The sequence below is a fragment of the Melospiza georgiana genome, chromosome 6, assembly GCF_028018845.1.
Source record: "Melospiza georgiana isolate bMelGeo1 chromosome 6, bMelGeo1.pri, whole genome shotgun sequence".
In the NCBI taxonomy this organism is placed as follows: domain Eukaryota; kingdom Metazoa; phylum Chordata; class Aves; order Passeriformes; family Passerellidae; genus Melospiza; species Melospiza georgiana.
The window spans coordinates 14,981,033-15,005,566 of record NC_080435.1 but is presented as its reverse complement, the minus strand read 5'-3'; the positions used below and the strand labels follow the sequence as shown (position 1 = coordinate 15,005,566).

Genomic DNA, 24,534 nt, shown 5'->3' with positions numbered 1-24,534 from the left:
GCATCTGGAAAGCAGTGGTTTTATGTAAATGCAAAATTATTTTTCTCAAACCATCCTGACCAAAGCTCTAAGGAGGCCAGCTGGGCTGGAGGGTAGAAGAAAATGATGCCTTTTCAATCAGCACTTTTTTTGTTAAAGTTAACTTGAATTCACAATATCATATGTCAGTGATAACCAGGCTTCATCCATTTTGTTCAAATGCCTCACACGGAGGCCAGGAAGGGAAAACCTTTATGACACACATTTTCTCCAGGTTCATTGGCTTCCAAGACATCTTAGGGCACATGTCCCTGAGATACCTTGGTGCCATGGGCATGATGCTTATTCTCCTGCACTGTGTGGCACTCCTCAAACCCAGCTCGGAAAGGCCATCCTCTCTTAGCAAGCATCCTCTCCTGCTGAGGTACATGCAAAATTCCCATGGGCATTAATGGGAATGCTCTTTCCATCTCCAGGAGAGGCATAATGCCCTGACAGGCAGGCCAAACCATCACGGAGACTGCCAGCCTGGGCCCTCTGGCAGTGAGAATCGTTGCCTTGCAACAAGTGACCTTTCCCTGGCTCTCAGACGTGTGCTGGTCTTATGAGTTAATCCCTTAACATCTGTGCTTGTGGTCAACTCCCCTCCCTGCTATTCTTTTGAAACTTTCGTTGTTGACTCCAGTGCAATGCCAGCAATTTCAGTGCTGTTACTCTCACAAACAGAAATAAATTAAACCTATGTGTTTATTCTGGCCCATTCTCTCCGAGACCCAGGTTGACTTTCATAACCACACTCTACATTTGAACTTTTAGGGATGCTGGTTAACTCTGTGGTACAAGACTCTCCCTGTGTTGGCTCAGTGAGAGAACAGAGGTAAAAAAGCTCACAGCCTACTGAATCTGGTAAAAAAAAAAAAAAAAAAGTAAAGTAAAAGTAAGAATAACCACTTCAGTAGCAGGTGCATGAGCCCTGTTATCAACATCATAATTTAGAAAGATATTAAATTTTTTAAAATGCTTATTTTTACCCAGTAGTTTGGGGACTGATAGGGGAAATTTGGAATAGCAAATAGAAAAAAAATAAGAAAAATAAAATGAAATATTATAAGAGGGGAAATAGCAAAAAACTTATACTGCAAAAAATTTATTGAGGCAATCAGATGTAAGGGTGTTGGATGAGAAAAAATTGAGAGTGTGGTTGGAAATCGGTTATTGAGATAATCAAGAAAAAAGATGTGAGAGATGCGTAAAAGAAATCAGAAACCAACATTTCCTTTTTTTCACTCTTTCCCATACAAATTTCATTAATACCATTTTAGGGGGTAGACTTTTCTCATTTACTGCAAGAACACTGTCTGCCAAAACATATCTCAGTTGAGGCCTCCAGATGCCAGAGCAATGCTAAGAAAATAAACAGCATGTAATTACAAATGTGATTTAGACTGCTCCACTCTAAAGGAAGTCCCAAATCACTCCTGAAGAAAAATACCATTAGCCAACAGCGTGCTTGTGTATTCTTCCACTTATTTTTTTATTTGTTTTGCTTTTCAAATAGCCAGTGAGCTTTTTAACAAGTTAGCTAAATTGCCTTTTACCTGGAGAGAGGAAATGTAATTATAATTAACCAGTCTATCGAGTATGTTATTTACACAGGATTCCCTTCCTTCATGACATACCCAGATGATTTTCAGAGACATTCCTGTTTGGCTTAAAGCTGCCAGTTAGTAACACTTCAAAGAGAGGGGGGGGGGAAGAGTAGACAGGAAACAACTGGTTTTGTTTGTTGATCTTGGTTGCCAGGATCGACACCTGTCTGTCAATAACTGTGTGAATTTGGTTTCAGCTCCCACCAAATCAGCACTCCAACAAACAATTGTAAAAATGAAAAAATAAGGTTAGTTCTTGAAATAAGAAGTTGTAGTTAGAATTCTTAAAGGTACCTCCAGAAAACCAGAAAAAGGGGTATTTTATTAAAAATTAAACAGTATCTATCCTCTGCAATGCATGACCCAGCCTTTGTCCACACTGTATGAACCAAAAGCAGTCCAGGGATGGGATTTATTTTGAAATGCCCCTTCTTTCAAGACACCAAGTCAAGGAACTGGGCCAAAATTTGTTGACAAGCAGGAATTGTCATAGCAAATTCCTGTTCCTGTGGTGGATTTTGACTGACATTCCGGTCATTCTGACTGCGAGCCACGGGGCTGAGACAAAATCCCCACATAGAACCCTGCCAAAAGAAGGCAAGAGACACTGCAAATCCAAATTCACTGCCCTGGTGATTAGAGAGCCTTTGAGTTTCTGGTTTCCAAAAGGCTTTGTGCAGGGAGAAGATGAACCCCTAAAACAGCACCACCCTGCTTGTTCCTGCCCAGTCTTTAGATATTCACACGGTGCTCTCCTTCTCTGGGAATCCATCTGAACTGCCTTTATTTCACTCAGAAATCCCTGAACACCCTCCCTTAATCCTCCTTCTCAGAAGCAACTTCTCTAACTCACACTGTGTCCTTGGGAAAAAAAGGAAATCAATACGCCATTAAAAATAAAAGAAAAGAATGAGAAAAAGAAAGAGAGGGGCTCAGGAAGGTCCTCAGGGTACTTCCCTAAATTAAAAAAGAAGCCTGAAAAGTGAGCAAGAAAATTAAAACAAAAGAACAACAACAACAACAACAAAAAATCTACAAAAGCAAAATCAAACAAAACAAGGAAACACAGAAAATGCAGGGTGTTTTCAAGTGACCTTGGGCTTTGTCTTTTGAAGCAGCTGCCTGGGTGTTCTAGGGGCTGGGGCAGTCAGGAGGAACCCAGTTACTTCAACAGCCTCTAGAACTCCATGAGAACTTTCTATATTCTTAAACTGGCCAGGGAGAGGCTAAGCTATCTTCCACAAGAGCAACACTGACCCTGCACACATTTAGGTTTGGTCCTTTCACATGAGACCTGCGTGCTCCAGCACCCAAGTATTACAGCCAGGCTATATTTAGCTCCCCCATCTGAATAGATGTTTAATGTTAATAGATGTTTAACACAATTGTAAGTGCATGGCTGAGCAGAAGTTTACATTTCTGAAGATTCAGGCCTGGAGGCCATGACCACCTAAGGCTGTGTGAGGCTATGTGCAGGGCTCAGCTCCATTTTCAAATGTGTCACTATGATTTAAGAGATTCTTTCCTGATTTTTTGGAGATAGAGATGTTTTGCTGATGAGAGCTAGGACACAACAGATTCTGGCTAAAAGACAAGTCCAGAGCAAGCTTCTGGAGCTTGATTTTCATCATCTACTATCCTAATGAGGATGTAGAGCCTTCTCAACACACTAATGACTCCCCAAGGGTGATTGGATATGCACAGTGAGCGATTCTTTGCAGCAGAGATGTTTTGGCCCAGTTCCTGAATTTAAAATAAAGTGAGGAACAAAACCAGACACATAAAAGAGAGTGAGATGTTAGAAAGATGACTTTGTTGTCCTAAGACAACACTGAGCTACCATCATTGTATTCGCTTTCTTCATTGGCTGTAGGTTGGAGGACAAAAGAAAAAGAGAAGAAGCACAGCAGTCAATTCACAACCAGCACTGTTCTAAGAGCACTGTCCCCACTCCCTCCCTGTTATCCTGGGAACCTTGGACTCTCCAGAGTTGGAACAAGAAGGAAAAACACCTTTTTGGTGATTTGACTTGGCTAACAAGCATCCCTTTCTCCATGTTAATTGAAATCCATCTAGAGAGAACATTTCCCTCCCATACTCTCTTTTCTCTTGAACAATGTCAGTGTTTTTGACACTGTTTCCCCAGCACTGAAAGAGAAAAAGGATGAGGGTCCGTAGGCACAACACATACCTTCCTCATGAGCTTCCTCTGCTGTTGTTGTGGTGCAAGCAGTGATGGAAAGACAGGAAATAGAAAAAAAGAAAACAGAACAGTTATTTAAAGGTCTCGGAATCCTGAAAAAGAGACCAGGGGAAAAAAAATAAAGGAATTAGTGAACTAAGGCAGGCATAAAACTGGAGAGAATGTCAGGACTTGAAAATGCTGTAATGTTAAATCAGCAGTAAGCACGGAGGTTAAAGGAGGAGAGAGCTGCAAATGATAACTGTGGTTAATATTTGTTTCTCTTGTTTTCTTCTCTTCTACCAGCCCAGGACTCCTGTCCTCTCCCTCTCTCACACACATACACACTTTGGTGTTGCACCTAGGTGGAGTAAACCAGAAGTCGTGTCACATACCTGGCTCATGAACTTCAGGTGTGAAGTGTCATGGAACAAGTTGCGATAGACAACAAGAGAATGAGAACAAGAAACCTGTTATTTCACACACCAAAAGAGCTCCTGAGCCAATGGGGAGAAGGGGCAGAGAGGAAAAGGGGAGCCAAGAATGAAGTTAAGAAGTAAATAGGTAAAATATTTACATTTGAAATAACACATAAAGAGAAGTCACAGAACAGGAAAGGTAAAAGAGGCAGATTTATGATAATAGTGCAGTGCTTAAAAAACACTTATCATCATATGGCATAAAGTACAACCTGACAGCACAGTGTACCGAGGTTTACCTTGATTGGAAATATGCACATGAACATAGCCAGCACTCTCAAAGCACTATTGGACCCAACCTTTACTACAGCAGTATTTCAGCCATTTGAAATAAACACAGTGTGGTTCAGAAACCTGCTGAAATACCTGCTATAACTCATCATCAACGTTCAGCTAACTTCCAAAGAAGCTTGGTTCCCTTCTAGATCTATGGCTCAGGCTATTTTCTTCCTTGAAGACAACATTGATGTCTATATAAATGTACTGCTGCTCTTCAAATCCATTTGCAATGTAAAATTACAAATGGATTACTTCACAGGAAGAAAATGTTCATTAGAAGTCTGTGCAGGTCTACATGTCATTCTTCTGGGTTTTGGCAAAGCAGGAATAGATCAGCAATGTGAATTTGCAGAGCAGGTTTTGCTTTTCAGCCACACACACACAGATACACACCCCCCACCAAATAAATATTTTGCAAAACAGGCATTAAAAACCCACAAATTCTAAGTGTTTATATTCCCCATGTACAGTCAATGGGTCAAATTCTGCCCTGAGATTTTAAATAAACCCTCCCCTATAGGAAGAAATATTCATTCTCATATCACAGGGCAGAACTTAATGCATTCCACAAGGAGACTTTTTGCTGAGCTACCCTTTCACAATAGCATATGTGTGTTCCCCCAGTTTTTAGTGAAATTTTCATGCAATGAGTAAATTTCCTTCTCCTTACTGCTGATTACACTTTACTGAGAAAAAATATTAAACTAAAATAGAACTACCCCAAAGGCATGCAAGTTATAATCCGTCCTTAACTGATCAGTTGTTATCCCCTGTCACCTTGTATTCAGTTCTCATACACACCATCCCAGCAGACAGACACCAGGGAGTTTAGAAGTTAAATCACATACCTGGAGGGGGGGCTTCATTTAGTAGGATGTGTCAGGGGAAAAACACAGGAAAGGAAGATAAAATAATTAGAAATAAGTTATGCAGGAAGGGACCACCTCAAACTTTGGTAAGACTGGGTTGGAGAAGTATAATTTGCAGACCAAGTTATAGGGATAGACTGTTAATAAGAGTGGGAAAGTAGTGTAATTATAGTGGGGTATCAAGTAGATAGGAAGGAGATGCCATAGAAATAAAAGATAAAGGGAATTTGAATGTTGATGATTTGCAACAGTCGAAACCATGCGAATTTCTAAACCATGGGCAAGTGTAGTAACACTGGTGATCCTTAAATTTGGAAGAAAACATACCCAAGAAGAGAGATTCACAGGCATTCAGTGTTGCCTAGGTTTCAGCTGCCCTTTTAGCTATCAGAGCTGGCATGAGGATGTGAGTTACTGAAGGAGCTTCTGCTTTGGATGTACCCCTATGCCTGCATCTGAAGCTCCACCATCTAAGAATCTCTGCTAGCAGATTCCAGGCTTAGCTCTGCAGAACTGGCAATGTTTGTGTCTGCACAGAGCTTGTCTTTGCTGCAAAGGACTAGAAATACTTGAGTTTGTGTGCCAGAATCCTGCTGCAATCCACTCTCAGCAAGTGTAAGCAGCTTTGGTTTCTGCAGCTCAGGTACCCCCATAGCTCAGGGGCTATGGGGTAATCACAGCCCTGAAAGTTTTCAGGGACACTAATAAAGCTTGTTCTAAGCTTCTTAGATGGTGATCCTTCAGTTACAAACAATATTTATACTTTCCTATAGGGAAAATAAGTTTTAGGGAATTTCAAGAACGGATTGATTCTTCATGATTCTGGTATTCTTCAACATCTTCAAATTCCTATGTACAGAAATGCTTCAGATTAATACATAGGAATTTAGATGTCACAAACATGAGCTTGGTTAGGTGGAAAGAGTCAAGAAGGAAAAATGAAAGAATTAGAGCAAGAATTCCACAACAGCAACAACTGTGACTTGTGCAGGCCAAAGCTGTGACATAGAAGATGTGGTAGGCAAAGACAGCATTAATAACAGAGAAACTAATAATCATGCAATTACATGAAAAGCTGGGACAGTCTCCTTCTGGCATAAAAGTTTTTTGTTAAGCTTGTTATATTTACATTGTCTTTTGGTTTTATTGTGCTTTATGTTACAGAAGGAAAAGAAAGCATGGGAAGGCTGTGGTTATGGCTTTATTTCTTATGATATTATGTTAATACCTTGTGTTTTGCACAAATTTCAAGCTCATACACATTTGTCAATGCTGGAGAACCAGCTCTCAAGTACTGAGTAGCAGTTCAATAAATATCATGGAAGAGAGGTACAGAGTCAGGCCCAGCAGCTCTGATGAAGGCAATGACCTTTAGCTCGTGCAAATCAAAGTCAGAAAAACCTTAGGTGCAGATTAAGAGACAAAAATGAATATGATTAAAAAGAGAAGGATGTGAAACAAGAAGCAATGAGAACAGGAGAGACATGAGAAGCAGTGAAGAGATGAATGTTGAAGTATTAAGTCATGTAAAAATCAATCAGCTTTCACCTCACCCCAGCCTTGGCAAGAGCACCAATCTGCTCTGAACTAAGAGGCTGCTCTCCCTCTGTGGAGAGCAGAGGGAAATAGCTGGGCTGGGAGGCTGCTGGGATGTGACTGCTTTAATAAAGCTACTCCAAAGGGCACAGAATAATTTCCACAGACAGTTTAGAGGACTCCTCAAGTTCAGTTTCTGTTTTCCCAGGTAATGACCATTATAGCATTCCCATACGCACTGTGAGGATGCTCCAAGTCCGGTAAGCGCCTGTTATTACAGCTCATACATTGAGAGGTTTGTCTGCAAAAATGTTACTACATTTTTCATGCAGCAGTTAGCTTTATCCTCATTATTATGCATCACAGAGTGATGAGGAAATTATGACTGGTCAAAGGTGTGAGGAAGCTGCAAGTTACAGTTTATCGTTAATATTTGATTTTTATGTTTACTTCCACCTTTGAATTCCTGAGTATAATACTAGAGTTACTGTTAAAATTTTCCAACATAAATCAGAGTTCCAATTAAATTTCAGTATTTCAGAACACACATAGCTGAGATTTTAGTTTTAAAAAAATAGAAACATTTCACAGCCATAAAGGCTGCAGAGATATTAACATCTCTGAAGCAAAACTTTTCCACTTTTTGCCTTGTGGCAACTTCTTATTCCAGATTTGTTCTTGCATTACACTATATATACCCCACATTATCCATAAAGGCAATGCTTCAGAAGCATCTAAAATAGAATTTTCATTTTCAAAATCTGGAAATCTTCCATAAAGGAGAGAGGGGGAAAAAAAAGTTGGAACAAAATGTTTTAACTGAATAAAAACCATAATTTTCAAAAGCTGTCAACAAAGTGTTCATCTTTTTTTTTTTTTTTTTTTTGTGGTTGGTTGAAAAGTTTCCATTTTGTCCCAGTTCAGCACATGACCCAATTGTGAAACAGCCAAGTGGAATTGAATTTCCAGCAGACAATAACCCTTCAGATTGACGCAGAGGAATTCAGAAGTCACATACCTGGTTCAGGGACTTCTTTAAAAGGGAAGTAGCAGGGAAGGAGATGCAAAGAAAGATAAGAGAATTAGAGCAAGAAACAGAGGATAATTAAAAACCCTTACACTTTCCTTTGCCAAGGTGGTGGAGGCAGGGTTAAAAGGATAAAAACCATTAATAAGATTAAGTGAGAAATAGAGGGTACATGTGAATGTCAATTAGAATTGTGGAGAGGAAGGGTTGTTTGAATATAAAAATGCAAATGCCTAACATATATATTCATAATGTTATAAATCAAATGCCACTGTAGCCTTTGGCAGACAAAAACATTACTTGTATTTAAATTAAGTCCATTACCCATAAGTTTGAATGTGCAAAAAAGGGTATAGACAACCTGCTCTTATTCATGTGCATAGAAATCCCAGCCACTGTGGAAATCAATGGGCTCTGAGGAGCTGGCATTGATTTTCTTGGTGCCCAGGATTTCACCACTGGTGCATAGGGCTGCACACCAGTGTGGGAGGGTGAGTACGAGCATGGTACTGCTCTCCAACCTGCAGGATGAAACATCCCATGGAAGCCTGGCTGGGCAAGCACAGAGGGGCAGGCAGAAGGGCAATGGAAAGGTAAATGGGTTTGGGTTGCCAGGCTGATGCTTTAAGAAGCATGACCTTCTATTTTGCCAATCACAGAGATTGTCTAACCAGATCTAGACCTTAATTCCGGTTACAAAGTCAAGTAAAAATACAACCTTGCCACCCTCCTTTTTGCATAATGCACATTAACCCAGAAACACCCCAATGGTTCTAGAAAAAGCACACACTACATCTTTTCTCAAATATGCTCCAACCAAAATGATGCCACTTAATCCAATCCTTACCCCAACAGTAAAATCTAGGTATGACACCATGTCACTTATTGAAACGCTCTTGACTTTGGGTGCAAGTGTCCCCACACCTCCATACACTGCTGCAAAGGGAGCTCTGTCTCTGTGCAGTGGCAGAGGAACTGGGGAAGAGGTGCACCCAGCTGAGGGACACAGTATTGCCCCAGGACATGGCTGTCCCACCTCTAACCCTGGGGTGTGGCACAGAGGAAATGGTTTGAGGAGCACCATCCCTGTACCAACTGGTGTCCATTTGAGTAGCCTGGCTAGAGACATCAGGTGCTGCTGGGGAACACATGAGCAGTGCCCAGCCTGTGCCTCAGGCATTGTTTTCAAACAGCAGTTAGTACTCATTACTCATCACACCGTGTATCCTATGGGAGCAAAGCAACCGTGCATCAGTTTTCTGCATCAGTTCATCTTCAACCACCTCCAGAATTCCTGCACGAGTTACTGCTCCAGACAGAAACAGAGGAATTCACAAGTCATGGCACATACCTTCCTCATGAGCTTTAGCGTGTGGGAAGAGTCACAGAGCAAAATGCAAAGGAGATGAGAGTGTTAGGAGCATCAGAACAAATTTTCGCTTGGGCAAAATGGAGGGGGAGGGAAAGACTAAGAATACATTGCAAGGAAATAAAATGAGTATGGATACTAAAAGCAGTACTGGAAGTGAGGGTGCAAATGGTCTGAGATATTAAAAACATAAAGCTGATTTAAGCAGTCATATCAGATTACATTTGTCTTACACAACCATTCCTGCAGTCCTGCCCAAAGCCAGGAGCAGCATGCTGTTTCATAATCCTGATGCTTGCCCAAGTGGATTTACATCCTGAGGCCAGCAGGTTTTGGGTAGCTGCAAGTACTGCCATGAAACAGTGGCCTAGAAACTCCATTATATGAACAAGAATACCATCTTTAATCATTTGCAAAGCTAAAGCATCATTATTTTTCACCATACATTTATCACCATTTGCCCTATACCACAGGGTTTAAGCTGAAAGAAAAAAGACATGTGGAAAGACTATTGTAAGAATATCAGCCAATCATGAGCATTTCTGTCTGCAGGGCAGATCCACCCCAATGGACCAAAATAAGCCTGCCAAGGAGACCCAACCAGTCTCAGAGTAAAGACTTTTCAACATTCATCCTTTTAAGAGGTTTACATTTCCCAGCACTTTTCAGGCTTTTATTTCATGCGACAGTTACCACATACATGGACAGCACATACAATGGCAAGACAGAATGTGACAACAGACTGCACAAAAAACAAAATGGTGGCAAGTGTTGTCTATATTAATATGCCTATTTGTAACTCCTGCTTCCTTTTGCCATCTTACGGTTTGCTGGCTAAGCCAAAGCTTACTCTTAAAGGCAAGAATTCAGGAGTCATGTCACATACCTTCCTCCTGAGCTTCTTTAGGTGTGAACAGCCACAGGACAGGATGCAAAGGAACATTAGGAGAAATGCATTAATACATGAGCTGAAATAGGCTGAAAACCTGTCATAGGCTGAAAATTCTGCTCGGGGGAAAAGTTTTATCCCAGTAAAGAACATGCTAATGGCCAGGAGGAATAAGGAATTTGAGGCACCTGTGGCTGGGAGACAACTTCCCTTCGTGTGAAGGGAAGAAGCAAAATTGTATCTGACAGGGAAAACCTCACAGTAAGGTTATGCTGGAATATCTCTGTGGTTCCAGTTTTAGAGGACAGCTCTTGTCCTTGCCCAGATGGGCTTTATAGTGAGCCTTGCACAGGGCAGGCGTGGCAGAGAGGCAGGGTTAGCACTGAACCAACTCTGCTGGACCTTAAACTGAGATTATTCCTGTGTGTTCCAGCAGCAGAGCCCATCACAGAGGGCACGTGGAAAGCAAAGACAGCAGAGGCAAAAAGGCAAAGTAACTGGTACTGCTCCTCCTGCACCACCCTTGAGGCCCCACCACCACCACCACGGAGACAGCAGGGAGCAGTTTGGAAGGTGATGGCACGTACCTGCTGGAGGAGCTTCATCAGGTGGGATGTGACAGGAAGCAAAAGCAATGAGATGGAAAATGAGAACAGTTAGACTAAAGAGTGTGTGAATGCAACAGAGGGTTTAAAAATAAAAAAAAGCACAGGATGTATGAAATAAGGAAACAGAGGAGATGAAATGGAGACAGGTGACCAGAGCACACACAGATACAAGAAATGTAAAACCATCTGGACCTGGATGCTGTAAAAACTCTGCAAACTGCTCGGAGTGCATCTGTTGGGGCACTACAGACAGGTTTACCCCTGTTTAAATAAGCCCATAGAACAAAGCTTTGCAAATATGGAACCAACACACCCTTTGGCTCCTTGCACCTGGAGCACCACATCGCAAACCTCTTGAGTGCAAAGGGTGAGTTTCTGTTCCAGCCCCTCTCCCACCCTGTCTGTCCCAACTTGCCTATTTGTGGAGCCAGCTGGGGTTATTTATCAGCACCTACATGGTTGTAATTCTTTTATGTATATTATGTACATCATATATCATATATTATAGCTTATAAACTTATAATATATATTATATATTTTATACATAATATGACAATATAGCATATGTACTATATAACATAGGGCCAAGCACATATTTTACCACAGATGGATTTTGACTTCAAAATCCATCTGATGATGATCTGCCAAGCTACGTAGGAGAAACCAGTTGACACCTGATAGAAACCTTTCTAGCCAGACCCCAGTTATTCCATGGCACACAAATACCCAGGGCTAAAAATCAGCCTCAGAGCACATTGTGTCTTGGATAAAGGGATGGTATTCATATTTTCTGTGCTGCTTCCTCCCCAGAACTGGAGCAGAGGTGTCTGCACAGATACTCAGGGATGTGGGGTACCCTCAGTGAAATTTGTGCAAGGGACGAGAAAATCCCTCAGCCTTCAGAGAGTTTGCCCCAGCATCTTTCTCTTGTCTCTTGCTTTCTTCTACCACCTTGCAAAATCGAGGTGCACATCATCCTGCTGGTGCAGGAACCAGCAGGGCTGAGATGCTGCTTCACCTACCTTCCTCCTGAGCTTCTTCTGTGGGTGGGAAACATCACACAGCAAAAGAAATGGGAGGAGAAAAATTAAAACAGGAAATAGGTTATTGGAACATTCCTGAGGTTTGCCAAGCTCCCAGGCCATTATGGGTAAGAGTACACAATGATGGAATTACAGGGTGAGAGAGAATTAAAAATAACATTTTTATGGGCACATTATGGGGTTATAAATGTTACTGAAATATGGGAATATGACCACAAATGAAAACCACATAAAAAGGCACCCAATATGTTATTCTTTATTAGAGCTGGCTAAAATACCCTAAACCCAACTTCTGGTGAATTTTTAACCAAAAATAAAACTGTTGCATTTCTTTTGCTTTACATTTTTTTCTCATATGGTTAAAATTTTTCACCAGCATTTATCAATTTTTGAAATTTCAAACAAATTCATTCCTGAATTTTACCAGATTAATATAAACATTGTGAGGTGTCTCCCTCCCTTTAAAATACTCATTTTGACACCATTGTCCCAAAAATAATCCAAACAGTTCAGTATAAAAGGTGTAATAAAACAAATATATATATATGCTTGTTTCCATACACATATATGCATATACACACATATATATTTATATGTGTGTATTATATACGTTTTTATATGTATATATCAATGCATTTTATTTCTTTCATATATATAAATGCTTTAGTTTGATTTTTTTAAATAAATAAAAATAAAATGTTTAAATAAAACAGGCCAAATTTCCTACCAGCTCAATAAACAACATCAATGTCCACTATTGCATTGATGTCTGTGGCTCAAGACACTGGGTGAGAAATATTTGATCTGGATTTCTTTACACACGTTCTCCCTCCACACTGAGAGAGAAAGAAAGCAGAAGCCATGTCACATACCTTCTTCCTGAGCTTCAGGTGGCAAGTGTCATGGAACAAGAAGCAACAGCAAGCAGGAAAATGAAAACAGAAAACTGTTAGAAACTGGTGCTAGGGTGAGCGAAGGCCTGGAGAAAAAAGGTGGTTAGAAAGTGATGGAGAAAAGTTATATGGAAAAGAAATTGATGACTTCAGAAAGAGACACAAAGGTCAAGCAAAAGTATGGAGCAAAGAGAAGTACACCTCAGAGGAGCCAGTCATGCAGATTAAAAAGAAATTCACCTGCCTATTAATGTCATATCAGTCATTAAATTCTTGAAAACAAAAAGTAGACGGTTAGGGAAGAAAGGAGAAAGGAAAAAAATGCTTTTCCTTTAAGGAAGGCTTGTCTGTAGGAGCAACACCCTTCGCTTGCTCTTTTGGCATTTGACAAGACGTAAAGGACAGAGCATGAAAAATGCCTTCAACCTTTCTGGCTCTGCCACTCCTTGCAGGGCCAGAGAGACAGATAATGACTGAAGGCAGCTCTACAACCTATTTAGTGTCTCTATTTTCTTTTTCTTGAGCCCTTGGTCCCTCCAGAAGCAATGACAGGGGAAATAGTTGCTTAAGGCTAATGTACCTTATAGCAGTAGCAGAAACTAGTCTCACCATGGCCACAGCTGCACCTCTGCTCACACCACCACTGATGGGAATTTGCCTGTTGCAGCAACTTGGAGGAATCCATGACCAAAAAAAAAAGAAAAAAAAAAAAAACAGAAAAGAAAAAAAAAAAAAGAAAAAGCTCTGCTGTGTGTAAATCCCCAGAATGAACATTTCTACACAGGGACAACTCTCTGTCTCTGAGCTGGTCTCATACCCTCCACGTGCAAATATTCCACCTCCAGTAAAGGGTTTTCCTTTTGACCCCTTAGAAGATGCCTTAGGCACTAAGGACAGATCCTGGGAGAAATTCCAAGAGTTTGGCCCTTAGCTCTGTTCCAGACACCTTGGGAAAATGAAGGATGACAACTGGCATCTACACTTGCCTGAACTGAAGCCAGTGTGTCAAAAGTGCCCAGCAAAGGCAGTGATACATCTCCAAATTATCTTCTCCCTGCTGCCTACAAAAGGTGAGAAGGGTTTTTCATGCTCCATCTTTCCAGATCAGCACTCTGTCTCTCACAGCTTGTCAAATCACATTTTGCCAGCTAAAGGCATGGTAAGAAACTTCATCTTTGCCAGTTGGTTCTCTGCCTTGCCTTTTCCATCCTCAGCAGTGCCCTGTCGGGTGCTCCTCAGGAGCTGGGCAACCGGCTCTTCTTTTCAATTTCAAAATTTAAATGCAATCTGTGGACACTGCCAAAATGAGAATGGCAGGATTTCACCAATGATACGTTATGGGGGCTCTGCACCAGTCCCTGCTCTGAAAAGCTCCAAGTTTATGGACAGATGAGCCCCCAGCTTGTTCACCATCCTCTCACACAAATACTCCGTTTCACTGTAACATGAAGGCTCTGCATGTGTCAGCCCCAAAAATCTTGATTGTTTTTTTTTTCCAACTGGTTTACTGATTAAGTGTTTCAGATTGCCTTTAGCAGCAAGCACCAAAGAGAAGGGTGAAATGTAGCCAAGAGAAAAGCAGGGCCAAGAATCAAAGAAAGATAAATTACGTTCCGCTTTTTTTGTTACCTTCTTCTTCGTACTCCTCTGCATTGAAATGGGAGAGGGGGGAAAAAAAGCAGACAAATCAACCATCAGCCTTGACAACATCAGTAGGACGTTACCCATGGCAGAGCCCTCTGTGCTCACAGGGCTGCTGGGCAAGATGGTTTCTGAGAGGCCACTTGCAAACCAGCAAGTCAAATAACAAGATTAAATTACTTTGAAAATAAAAAAGAGTAGCTCTGAAAAGGGGAAGAAGATAATAAAGTATTGGATTTTTCCTTGGGCAATGGAAACTCAAGGTTAGACGTGCATTAGCAGGGAAAAGGTAGCAGAGTAGGATAGCATATTCTCTGAATATAAGAAAAGTGTCTATGTATGTTGCTTGTAAACATTGTGGGCATTTACGTTCTAAAACCAGAATATATTACACATACAGAAGCTTCAAAACAAATTGCCAGCAGGTGGCAGTGCCCTTACAAAAACTAGCAGCGTCCCCTCCCACCAGGGCATCAATTTGGGGCTGAAACCCCACGGGCGGCCCGCAGCACGGACACGGCCAGGGTGCTACAGGTACTGTAGAAACCCCAGAAGGTGGTGACAGCCAGACAGACAGGAGCACAAAAAGAAGCTTCAGATTTGTCCAACCATTCCAGCTGACACAGCCAGCAAATGTTGCAGGCTTGCACAGAAGCAATTACAGGCAGATTTAAGACTTACCCTCTCCTTGTTCCCTGTGAGAGAGGAAAAAAAGGACATTGAAACGAGGTAAGTATTTATCCCGTCTGTACTGATGTCAAGCTTTAAACCATACACTGAAGCAATGTTGCTGAAATTCTGTTGTCTGCAGGTCTGTCCATGATTCCTCTGATTCCATGACTGCCCTAAATCTCCCCTCTGTACTACTGATGCCAAAATGTCAAATGATCCCATTGGGTTGGGTCGTTCTGCTCTGGATTTGTTAAAGCAAGGCAGAGACCGCTGCAGTGTGGGTTTGAGTCCCCCTCCTCCAGGTGCAGCCCCACAGCCACAGAGGGCAGGCTGAGCAGGGTGGAGGTGTTTGAGGGATGTTCTGTGCTGGACAGGGAGGGGTCTTGGATGCTCTGAGTCAACATGCTCCTTCCCCACAGCCTCGGGGGGCTTCAGGCTGAGCACAGAGCACAGGGATGCCCTGGCTCTGCTGCGTGGGGCCAAGCTGAGCAGATAAACACACAGACAACTTTCTCTCTACTTACACTTCCTCGGTATCAGACATGTTGGCAATTAGTTTCTAGACGAAAGAGAAGAAAAGGAAAACAAACAAGAAAAAGAAGAAAAACAGTGTTATTAGTGAGTGCACCTCATAAAAAATACCGAGGCAGAAGCAGATGGATTGACATTTGAGGACAAAAAAAGCCAAGCACCTGCTTTCCCACACACCAACCAGCTCCCCACCAACACTGACATTTTGGGAGAAGCACAAACCTTTGCCACCCATGTCAGAGGGCAAAGGGAGGGGGAGAGAAAAAGATCATCTGGAAAGATAAATCCCATCAATTCAGCTGCTTCCCACAGGCAGACCCAGGGGCTGCCTTGTCCCATCTCTGAATTACAGAATCCCCAGAGCTCAGGGAGACAGGCAAGGCCAGGGCATCCTCCTGCACCCATCTGACATTTCCATCACTCCAGCAAGATCAGAGGAATTTTCCCTTCTTTTGTGCTACCACAGGTGGGAAGGTGCCACCTCCAAAGCCTCAGTCAGTTACAAAAATAACTGAAACTACCAATAAACCTAGAGATAAGTACTTATTTGTCAGCACCCAAAAGTGTGTCTGGTTTATACAACTGATGAGTGAGTGAACATAATCTGATGATTAGTTTAAGATGAAAACCAGCCACATGCCTAGTTAGGCAGCTCACATTGATATAGCCATTTCTATGCAATGCATCACTGGCTTTCCTAACAGCATCAGCTGCCCTGAGGCCAGGGGAGAAGATGAGGAAAGGCCCCCAAAACTTTCTCCAAATCCACAGCAGATCTTAAATTAGAAAGCCAGGCTTCTCCTTGCTGGCCCAAACCCCAACTTTCATGACTTCATTATTCAGCTGATATATGAGAGATGTCTTGAAGGAGCAGGTGGGCTGACTTAGGTTCAAAAGGAACAACTGCAGCTCAGCAGCTTTCTATTTCAGAGGAAGGCAGTAATCCCACAGGCTCCAACCCTGCCCTATAAGGGATTCTCTCCATTCCCCAGCAATGACCTTGGGCACCATACGTTAACATCAACAGGATTTAAAACCCCCATGTTGCAAGGAGAGATAAACAGCCAAGATTTTTTCTTCTGGCTCCTCATTTATTCTCTTTCAGAAATTCAACATTTCCCTGGAAGTAGTGCTAGCAGGGTCTGTGTTATGACCTGACCTGAGGTGCTGGATGGGAGGGTAATCTACTGGCAGGGCACATGAGATTTGGGCTCAGTGGTCTCTTGGTCCCAAGCTGCTTTTAATTTCATAGCTGTGGTTGCCCTCTCCTTGGTTGCAACAGCCAGCCCAAGGATGACTCTGGGGACTCTAGTTCCACCAGGCAGAAGGAACAGGGGGAATTTTGTGTTTGGGAGGAATTTCAGCTTTTAAAAGTCTTTTCTGCTCAATTTACACTACTGTTAATTATTTGAATGCTACAACACTGCTGGTCTCTCTCCCCTGGTCTTTTCAGTCTAGATTTCATAAAATCTTCAGGATGAAGACTTGCACTTGCTATCTCCTCAGTGGCTAGCATGTTAGCAGTCTCATTTCAGCCTTCAAGAATTATCCAAGCTATTAGTAATAATGCTTGACAGCATGTTGGTTTAAGCAACAGGACAGCAGAGCTTCTCCAGGCAAAAGCCTGCAGAGGGAACTTGCCTAATGCCCAGCTGTTGGCTTCCTCCAAAATACATGTTCTGTAAAGACTTAGGGCAATGGCCAATCCTCCCATGGATTAAGCCTTTATAAATGAAGCTTTCCTTCTTCCCAAGGTGGAGGATTAAAAAAAAAAAAAAGAGGACTTTTAAAAGGCTGTGGGCTGAAGTCCTCTCTCATTCTAGTAAGAAGAGTAATACCACTAAATGGTGAAGAAATCAGCTGGAGAACCCTCTGTGTGCAGACAGAGAGTGTCTGCTCAGCGCAGGGCATGTAGCGCAGTGCACGCTGTTCTTTCCAAGGCAATTGAAGTCAATGGGAGCCTTTGCAATCAGGCTTTCCATTAGCAGTTATTGGAATGAGCTCATCTCGTCTCCAATTTAGCTCTAAGGACATCTTGCTGAGAGTTGTCACACTGGCTGTTCCCCTGCCCCCTTCCATATTTGTTAATCCAAGCGCTGCAAATGCGAATGGGATTTTGCATGGCATCTGTCCGTGTGCTATAAAAGCAGAGTGAGAATGCCAGCATCCCTAACACCATAAGACCCCAACCCTGAGGGGATTTCTTGGCCCCAGATAAAATGAATTAATAACAAGTGCATTGGCAGACTCTGTACAAAGATGAGCCAGATACAGGAACCCCATAGGCGAGGACAGGGGGGACAAAAAATCCAGGGGAGGATCACTGATTTCAGCCTTGCAAGGGCCAAACATCCAGCCAGGTTTGGTCCTTCTGTCAAGAGAGGCCAGCGTTTAAGGCAGTACCTGACTGCCACTGCCCTGGCTGGAAAGATAAAAAGGTTTAGCTTCCAGAAGAGAAAGGTGTCTGTCCACTTCATTGCATTCAAAAGCCATCTGGTCCCTTAAAGCCAGGGGCAAAATGCAGACTGGCATAGCTACAGCCACCAAAGACTAGAAAGGCTCTTTGGTGCCCAGCACTATCCACATAGTCATCAAAGCAGCCAGGGAAATTGGACTATATTTACATCCAAAAGGCAATAAAGAAAGCAATCTGTTAAGAGCGGCAGTTTTTGCAGTTAGGATTAAGTTTGCCCGAAGGCAATGGAAAGTCTCCAGCTGGCTCTGGATTAGCCTTTGGTGGAAATTACTTTACACACAGCAAATGCAGCCCAGGATTAAGGCTGTTAGCACCTTCAGGCAATAATTGGGCTTTGTTTGTATAGTGGCAGAAAAATGGATTCTGGTCTTGACTGAGGTTTAAGGATGTAATAAAATCAATTAGTTAATGCTGCCCACCCTTTGGAAGGAAATCAAAACACATGGGAAAGTTTCACCAGACAGAAAACTTCCTGCCTGCTCCCACCCCTAAAAGGTGAAAGCAAAGGTTGTTCTGCATTTTGCCCAAGCCAGGCAGGTCACTGGAAGGACAAATACACCAACCCTTAGCCTCAGGTGGGCAGGAATACCATGTCCCTTTTGGCCCCGAATGCTCCTGGCCTCAGCTGAAAGAGCAGAGCCAGCACATCCCAAGAAGCCTCTTAGCAGCTGAGAATGCACCCGGGAGGGGGAATGGGCTGCCTTGCACCTCCAGGCCATCCCTGGAAATAACCCACCCATCAATCATCCCCTCCCAAGGCAGGCCATACAAGGTAGGCAGGGTGGCAAGAGCCGCATGGAAAGGGGGCAGCACAGAAGTGGCCATGCATGGGCAATGGGGCCTGGCAGGGACAGCTCTGGGGCAAGGATGGGCTATGATCCACCAAGCACCACACAGCCACTCTGCCCAGCAGGAGCCACTGCCAACCCACTGCAGGGATTTCTTAATATACATACATATATTATATACAATACCTATCTCTTTTGATATGATATCTAATAAGTACACAAACATATGCATATACTTCTCTCTAATGCTGAAACTGAGTAGCAGGACTCCAGCACTGCTGGAGGGTCATAGCAAAATCCCAACTCCCTGTCCCAAAATGTGCTCTTTATCCTAATCTGCAGGGTAGCATGAGCTGTCCGATCCCTGCAAGGGGTTTTCTAGGGATAACAAAGCCAAGACAGAGAACAAAAAGCCAATGACTGTGCTCAGCTCACATCCCCTGCCTCTCCTTGGTCTTAGAATCACCAAGGTAGGAAGAGACCAACAAGATCATCCAGTCCAACCACCCACCAGGCACTGCCACTGTAAGCCCTAAAGCACTCAGCCAGGTGCCTCTTGAGCATCTCTTGGGGACCCACCACCTCCCTGAGTCTTGTCCCCCTGAGGGGTGGCTGCCTGCCCTGGCAGTCACCTACAGCCCCACTGGGGCTCCCCCCATCAGTGGCACAGCTCCCACCCAAACTGCTGCCCCCAGAGTCACCTGTGCTGGTGCCCCTCCTGCCCCAGAGGATACCCACCACCTGACAGCAAGAAGCTGATCTAAGAAATATAAATATGCTTATGGAAAACTTTCCACTCTCACAGGAAATGAGAAAATTGCAAGAGAAATTCCCTGTGTGTGCAGAAGGGCAGGAGGACGGGGTTAAATTCAGAGTGGTGATGGGATACTCTCCATGTTCATGACTTCAAGCTCCTTCACTTTGCTAGCCTGACCATGCAAAACTCAATTTTCTCAATTCCTGTGGGAGGGGACAGTTTTTCCATGGCCACATTTTTTTCCCTAGATCTCCCTCTAGACCTACAGCCCTCTCCATCCACCAGAAGCTCCCTGGTGGTCTGCCCTTCATACCTCCTGCCTCAGCCATCCATTTCTCTGGGTGACAGAGCAGGGAAGGTCAGCACTTTCTTCCTGCTGCTTGAGGGAACGCTCCCTGAGTGCCCCAGAGATAACAATCTCCAGTCCCAAATCTTGGTTTGGAAGGACCTATGCTCCCACTACTAATCCCTGAGACTCCAAAGCACCCAGACCTCTGTGGGTGACATGAGACTTGTGAGATGCCCAACTAAAGCTACGAGTGCCTTTTCCTTAGGATCCTGAGGAACCCAACCCTCCCCTGGTGCTCCTCCATTCAAACCAAGGTTTATCCCTTCTGTGGTGTTGCCCCCCTTGCCAGGGACCCCACTTACCTGGGAGGAGCAGAGAGAAGCACCAAGCTCCTGTCGGAGGGGACGGGCAGGCTGGGATCTGCGAGCGTCCCAAGGTGATGCAGCTCGCAACTTATAGTGACATTTGATCGCCTGGGAGGGCTGATTGGCCCCAGGCTCCCTGTGCTGGCCAGGGAAGGGAGCAGGGATGGGCGGGGAAGGGGTGAGATGGAGGGGGAAGCAAGGGAAGGCAGGGGAAAAGGTCATGCCATGTATAGGAGCAGCTGGAGGAATAGCACAGATAATGCTAAGATGGGAGGGACATGTTTGGAGAAAAAAACCTCCAGGGCTTATGTTTCTATATTTACAGCCAGGCAGGCAGGGCTCAAAGAGGGGTATCTGAGGCAAAGGCACCTCAGAAACAAACTGGGGGGCTGCCATAGCTCCGTGGTACATGATCACTGCTAAAATCCTGGCTGTGGCAGCGTGGATCTCACAGCCTCAACACACAGCAACAATCCCCACTCTCCCCCTGGGCAGGGGCTCTCCCCAGCTGCCCCTCCACATGCAAAGGTTTTGGCTGTGCTGCAGGATGAGAGCTTTGGGAAGGCCTGTGAACATCCAGGGCTCTTGGGAACCAGCAGTGAAAGGCACACAAGAAGGCAGAGGCACTTGGCACTCGAGTTGCCTTAAGTGCATCTGTGTGAGAGTGCTGTGTGGCTCACACCCACCTCTCACTGAGGCTCTGGGGCTCTGCCACACACCAGGGCTGGAGGGGACCTAGAACAAAAAGCAAGAATTGAGAAAATTGAGAAAAATGCAGCAAAAGAGCTCATAAGCTTTTCTTAGCATGGCATGAAAGCATTATTTAAGTAAGGACTTGTTAGGGAGGGCAACCCCAGGTGGCTGGAGCTGGGGTGCCTGGAGTGGTTTTGCTGCCGGAGCACTCTCCACAGTTGCCCAACTATTCCAGCAGAGGATTGCAGTGCCTCACACAACCCTCTGGTTCAGGGTTTCCATTTCACTAAATATCCCAGGCTTCAGCTTCCCGTCCCCTCCCTCCTGGCCCTGTCCCTTGGCAGGGCTCCCCAGCAACAGAGCCTGTGCCCTGCTGTGTGCCCGGCAGCTCCAGCACCCCCTTCCTCCGCCTCTAGGAGCAGAGAAGAGCTTCAGGAGCTGTGGGGCAGCCGGTATTTTTGGCTCAGGTCACAGATTGATTCCTGCCCACTCTTTCCCTGCTGCTTGCAAGAAAGGGTCCCCATCTGAGGATGTAGAGACAAGCTTTCAAAGCCGTGGAGTGGGAGCACAGTGCTGCAGCCTCCCAGTCACCAGGTAACGTGCACGAGCTAAAATCTCCTGTCCAGCATGCCTTTTCCAGCTGTCCTGCAGCTTATCCCCTCGCCTCCCTCCTGCAAGCCACCTCCAGCCAATGCCTTTGTTATTTGCCAGGTGGTGGGGGGACAGTGCATCCATCCTCAGCGCCCCAGCTCCATGTGGGGGTTTGCTGGGTGGGGTGGGGAGATGGGTGGGCACCCTGTGCTGCTGAGGAGAGCAGCAGCTGCATGGGAACACATGGCCAGACCTGGTATCATCACCTCCACACCCCCTGCAGCTCTGCCCAAAGCACTAGCATGGCAAAGCAGCTTTCACACTGCGCTTTTGGAACCACCGAGCAGTTTTGCTGTCTTCCACTGGCTCCTTTCCCCCAAGCTCCCCACCAGCTGGGCATGCCTCCAAGAAATACCATATTTGCCCAGCAGCAGAGTGGGGATGCATGGGAGGAGAGGCTCCCAGCTGTTTCTGTTTCCATGCCCGTGGTGGGCCCAGTTTGGCAATGGCCTTCACCAGCCCCCTGTGCCCACCACAGACTGTCCCTGCTGCCACTGGGGGCTGCAGCTCAGGCCTGCCACACCAAGGACTGGTCAATCAGCTCAAAATAAAGCATGTGTGTGTGTGTGTGTGTGTGTGTGTGCCCAAGTGCATGCAGAGCCTGGGCTGATGGCAGGGTGCTTCCCAGCAGATGTGCACTGAGCACTCCCCTGGGCCCGTGTGCTGCCAGCCATTTGGCAGGAGCAGAGTGAGCATCCTGCAGGCTGCACAGCCTCCACCAGAGCACTGCTGCTGTGGGCAGGGCAGTGCTCACATCACTCAGGTTTCACTCTAAGCATCCTGACAAACCTGCAGCTGGTAGAAGCAATGGGAAGGGCAGGCAATCAGACCTCTCTGCTGCAGCTCCATTTGCAAATAGATGAGAAGCAAACATTGCTGCCTGCAGGATCCACTCAGTTCCTGCGCTCAGCTCAGTTCCTGTCAAGCCACAGCTCCAGACAACATCCATCTTTAGATCACATGTCATGTCCATGCTCTGTCCTCCCCATCACCATCCACTGGGAGCATGGCCTTTCTGCTCAGGACTGTCCCAAAGGACAGCTGTGCATCCCATGGGCTGCCTCTGTCAGAACCACGTCCATGGCATACATCTCATTTCCAGTGCCAGCATGATCTGGATCCCTCCTCCCGTGGGACAGAGGGTACCTTCTCCATCCCTTGGTAAAGAGGGCTTGTCTGATGCACACCTCTTAAATTTGCTCTGCTGACACCTGGTTCACAACCAAGGCTCATTCCCCACAGCCCAGTTTGTGGTTGTCCTTTCTTCCCTTTGTGGGTCTCTCTGTTCAGTTTAGCATGTAACTACAGGCCTCTCCAACATTTGTTCCATAGCTTAGCCACAGACTCTGCTTTTCACACATTCTCTGTCACGTCCCAATTTCACCCCTTGATTCTATCACGCAGCAGTTTCATTCACAACCTGCCACATTTTCCTCATCACATTTGTCTCTAGTTACTTTAGATGCTCCTGCTCTAAGATATATAATTTTTGCTGTCTTGACATCATTTCTCTCCCTGCACAAGCAGCAAGGTGTCTGGGGCTCTCCCCTGAGCTCCACAGCACAGCCTGGAGAGAGAGCAAGCACCACCAAGTGCCTCACACTCCCTGCTGGTCACAGAGACCAGGTGAGGGGGAGATGATGCCAGCTGTGCCTGCCCAGCTGCCAAAAGCCACCCAATTTCATTAGAGGAGGGTGCAGCAAGCACCTGTCATGGGAGAAACCCCTCTGTGCCACCAGCACCAAGGCTAAAGAGCACACGTGAGGACACAGACATGAAAAAGGGTCTCAGACCACAGAATGTCCCTCTGCCAGCTGACCTCCAGCCAGAGCCTAGCATGCTTTTACTGTGACAGCATACAGCAAAGCAGTGTCCCTCCTTGAACAGGAACTTGAGGCTGGGGCAGAGATCTAGACAAGTTTCCATAGGTAGCCTGGCCCAATGTCACATTTCTTCTTGGTAAGTAGGAACACCCAGAATGGCTACTTGAGATGGGCCACAGGAATTTATTGTGTTGCAGGGAAGCTGTAATCAACTCTTCTCATCTTTTCTGGCTTTTGGTTGACCTATTGCAGCAGCCTGTGCACTCAGGGAGATGATTTTACATACAGTATGCACACACATTAGCCCAGATAATTTTATAAACTGCATAAAGATGTGCGCCTTGGTCAAAGGCTGGTGTGTGTGTTTTGTTTGGGTTTTGTTTTAAAGATCCTTTCCCTGTGCTCACTGCACACCAGTCAGCAGGCAGCATTTTCATGGATCATTGCCTCTATGGCTGGCTAATACTCAGCCAGCAAGCTGAAATAGCACTGGAAAAGTTCATCTGAAAACCTCTACAGCCCTGCGAGTCTGAAATCAAATCCTACATGTTCATTAAAGACTACAGAGTTTGTAAATAAAATCAGCTACATCCTTCCCATAAAACCACCCATGAGAAATCCAATTTCTGAGATAAAGCAATACCTATCCCTATTACTCTCCAACACAGAACAAACAGATCTACTTCCAAAGCACACTTTGCTTTGGCCCTGCAGTTGGGCAAGAGGAGATCCTGAAGTCCCTCCTCACCCAGACTTGCTCATGACTGCACTTACACCTTCATGGCAGAGCTACAGAGGAGCTTTCACTGACACCTTCTGTCATTCTAAAATGGTTAAGTTCTCCAAAGGGAATTTAGTTATGAGGAAAAGGTGTTTTACTTAAGTTCGCAGTCTGAATGATTCTTTATACTCCCTTCTCTCCAAAGTAATGCTTGAATGCTTTCAAAACAATATATTTTATTCTTTTGCATGGTATAGATATTTCGGGTTTGGCATGTTTGTCTGCTTCTACAAATAACAGCCTTGAAATAATGGAAGGTATCCAG

The 24,534-nt window shown here is 44.7% G+C and overlaps 1 protein-coding gene across 1 annotated transcript in view; it reads right to left on the bottom strand.

The window, feature by feature from the left end:
• Positions 1–24,534, bottom strand: part of TNNT3 (troponin T3, fast skeletal type) — a 36,785-nt gene that overhangs the window by 9,581 nt on the left and 2,670 nt on the right. Inside the window, exon 2 of the mRNA XM_058025784.1 lies at positions 3,820–3,840. Within this exon, the coding sequence (XP_057881767.1) occupies positions 3,820–3,840 (21 nt within the window). The remainder of the gene's footprint in view (positions 1–3,819; positions 3,841–24,534) is intronic.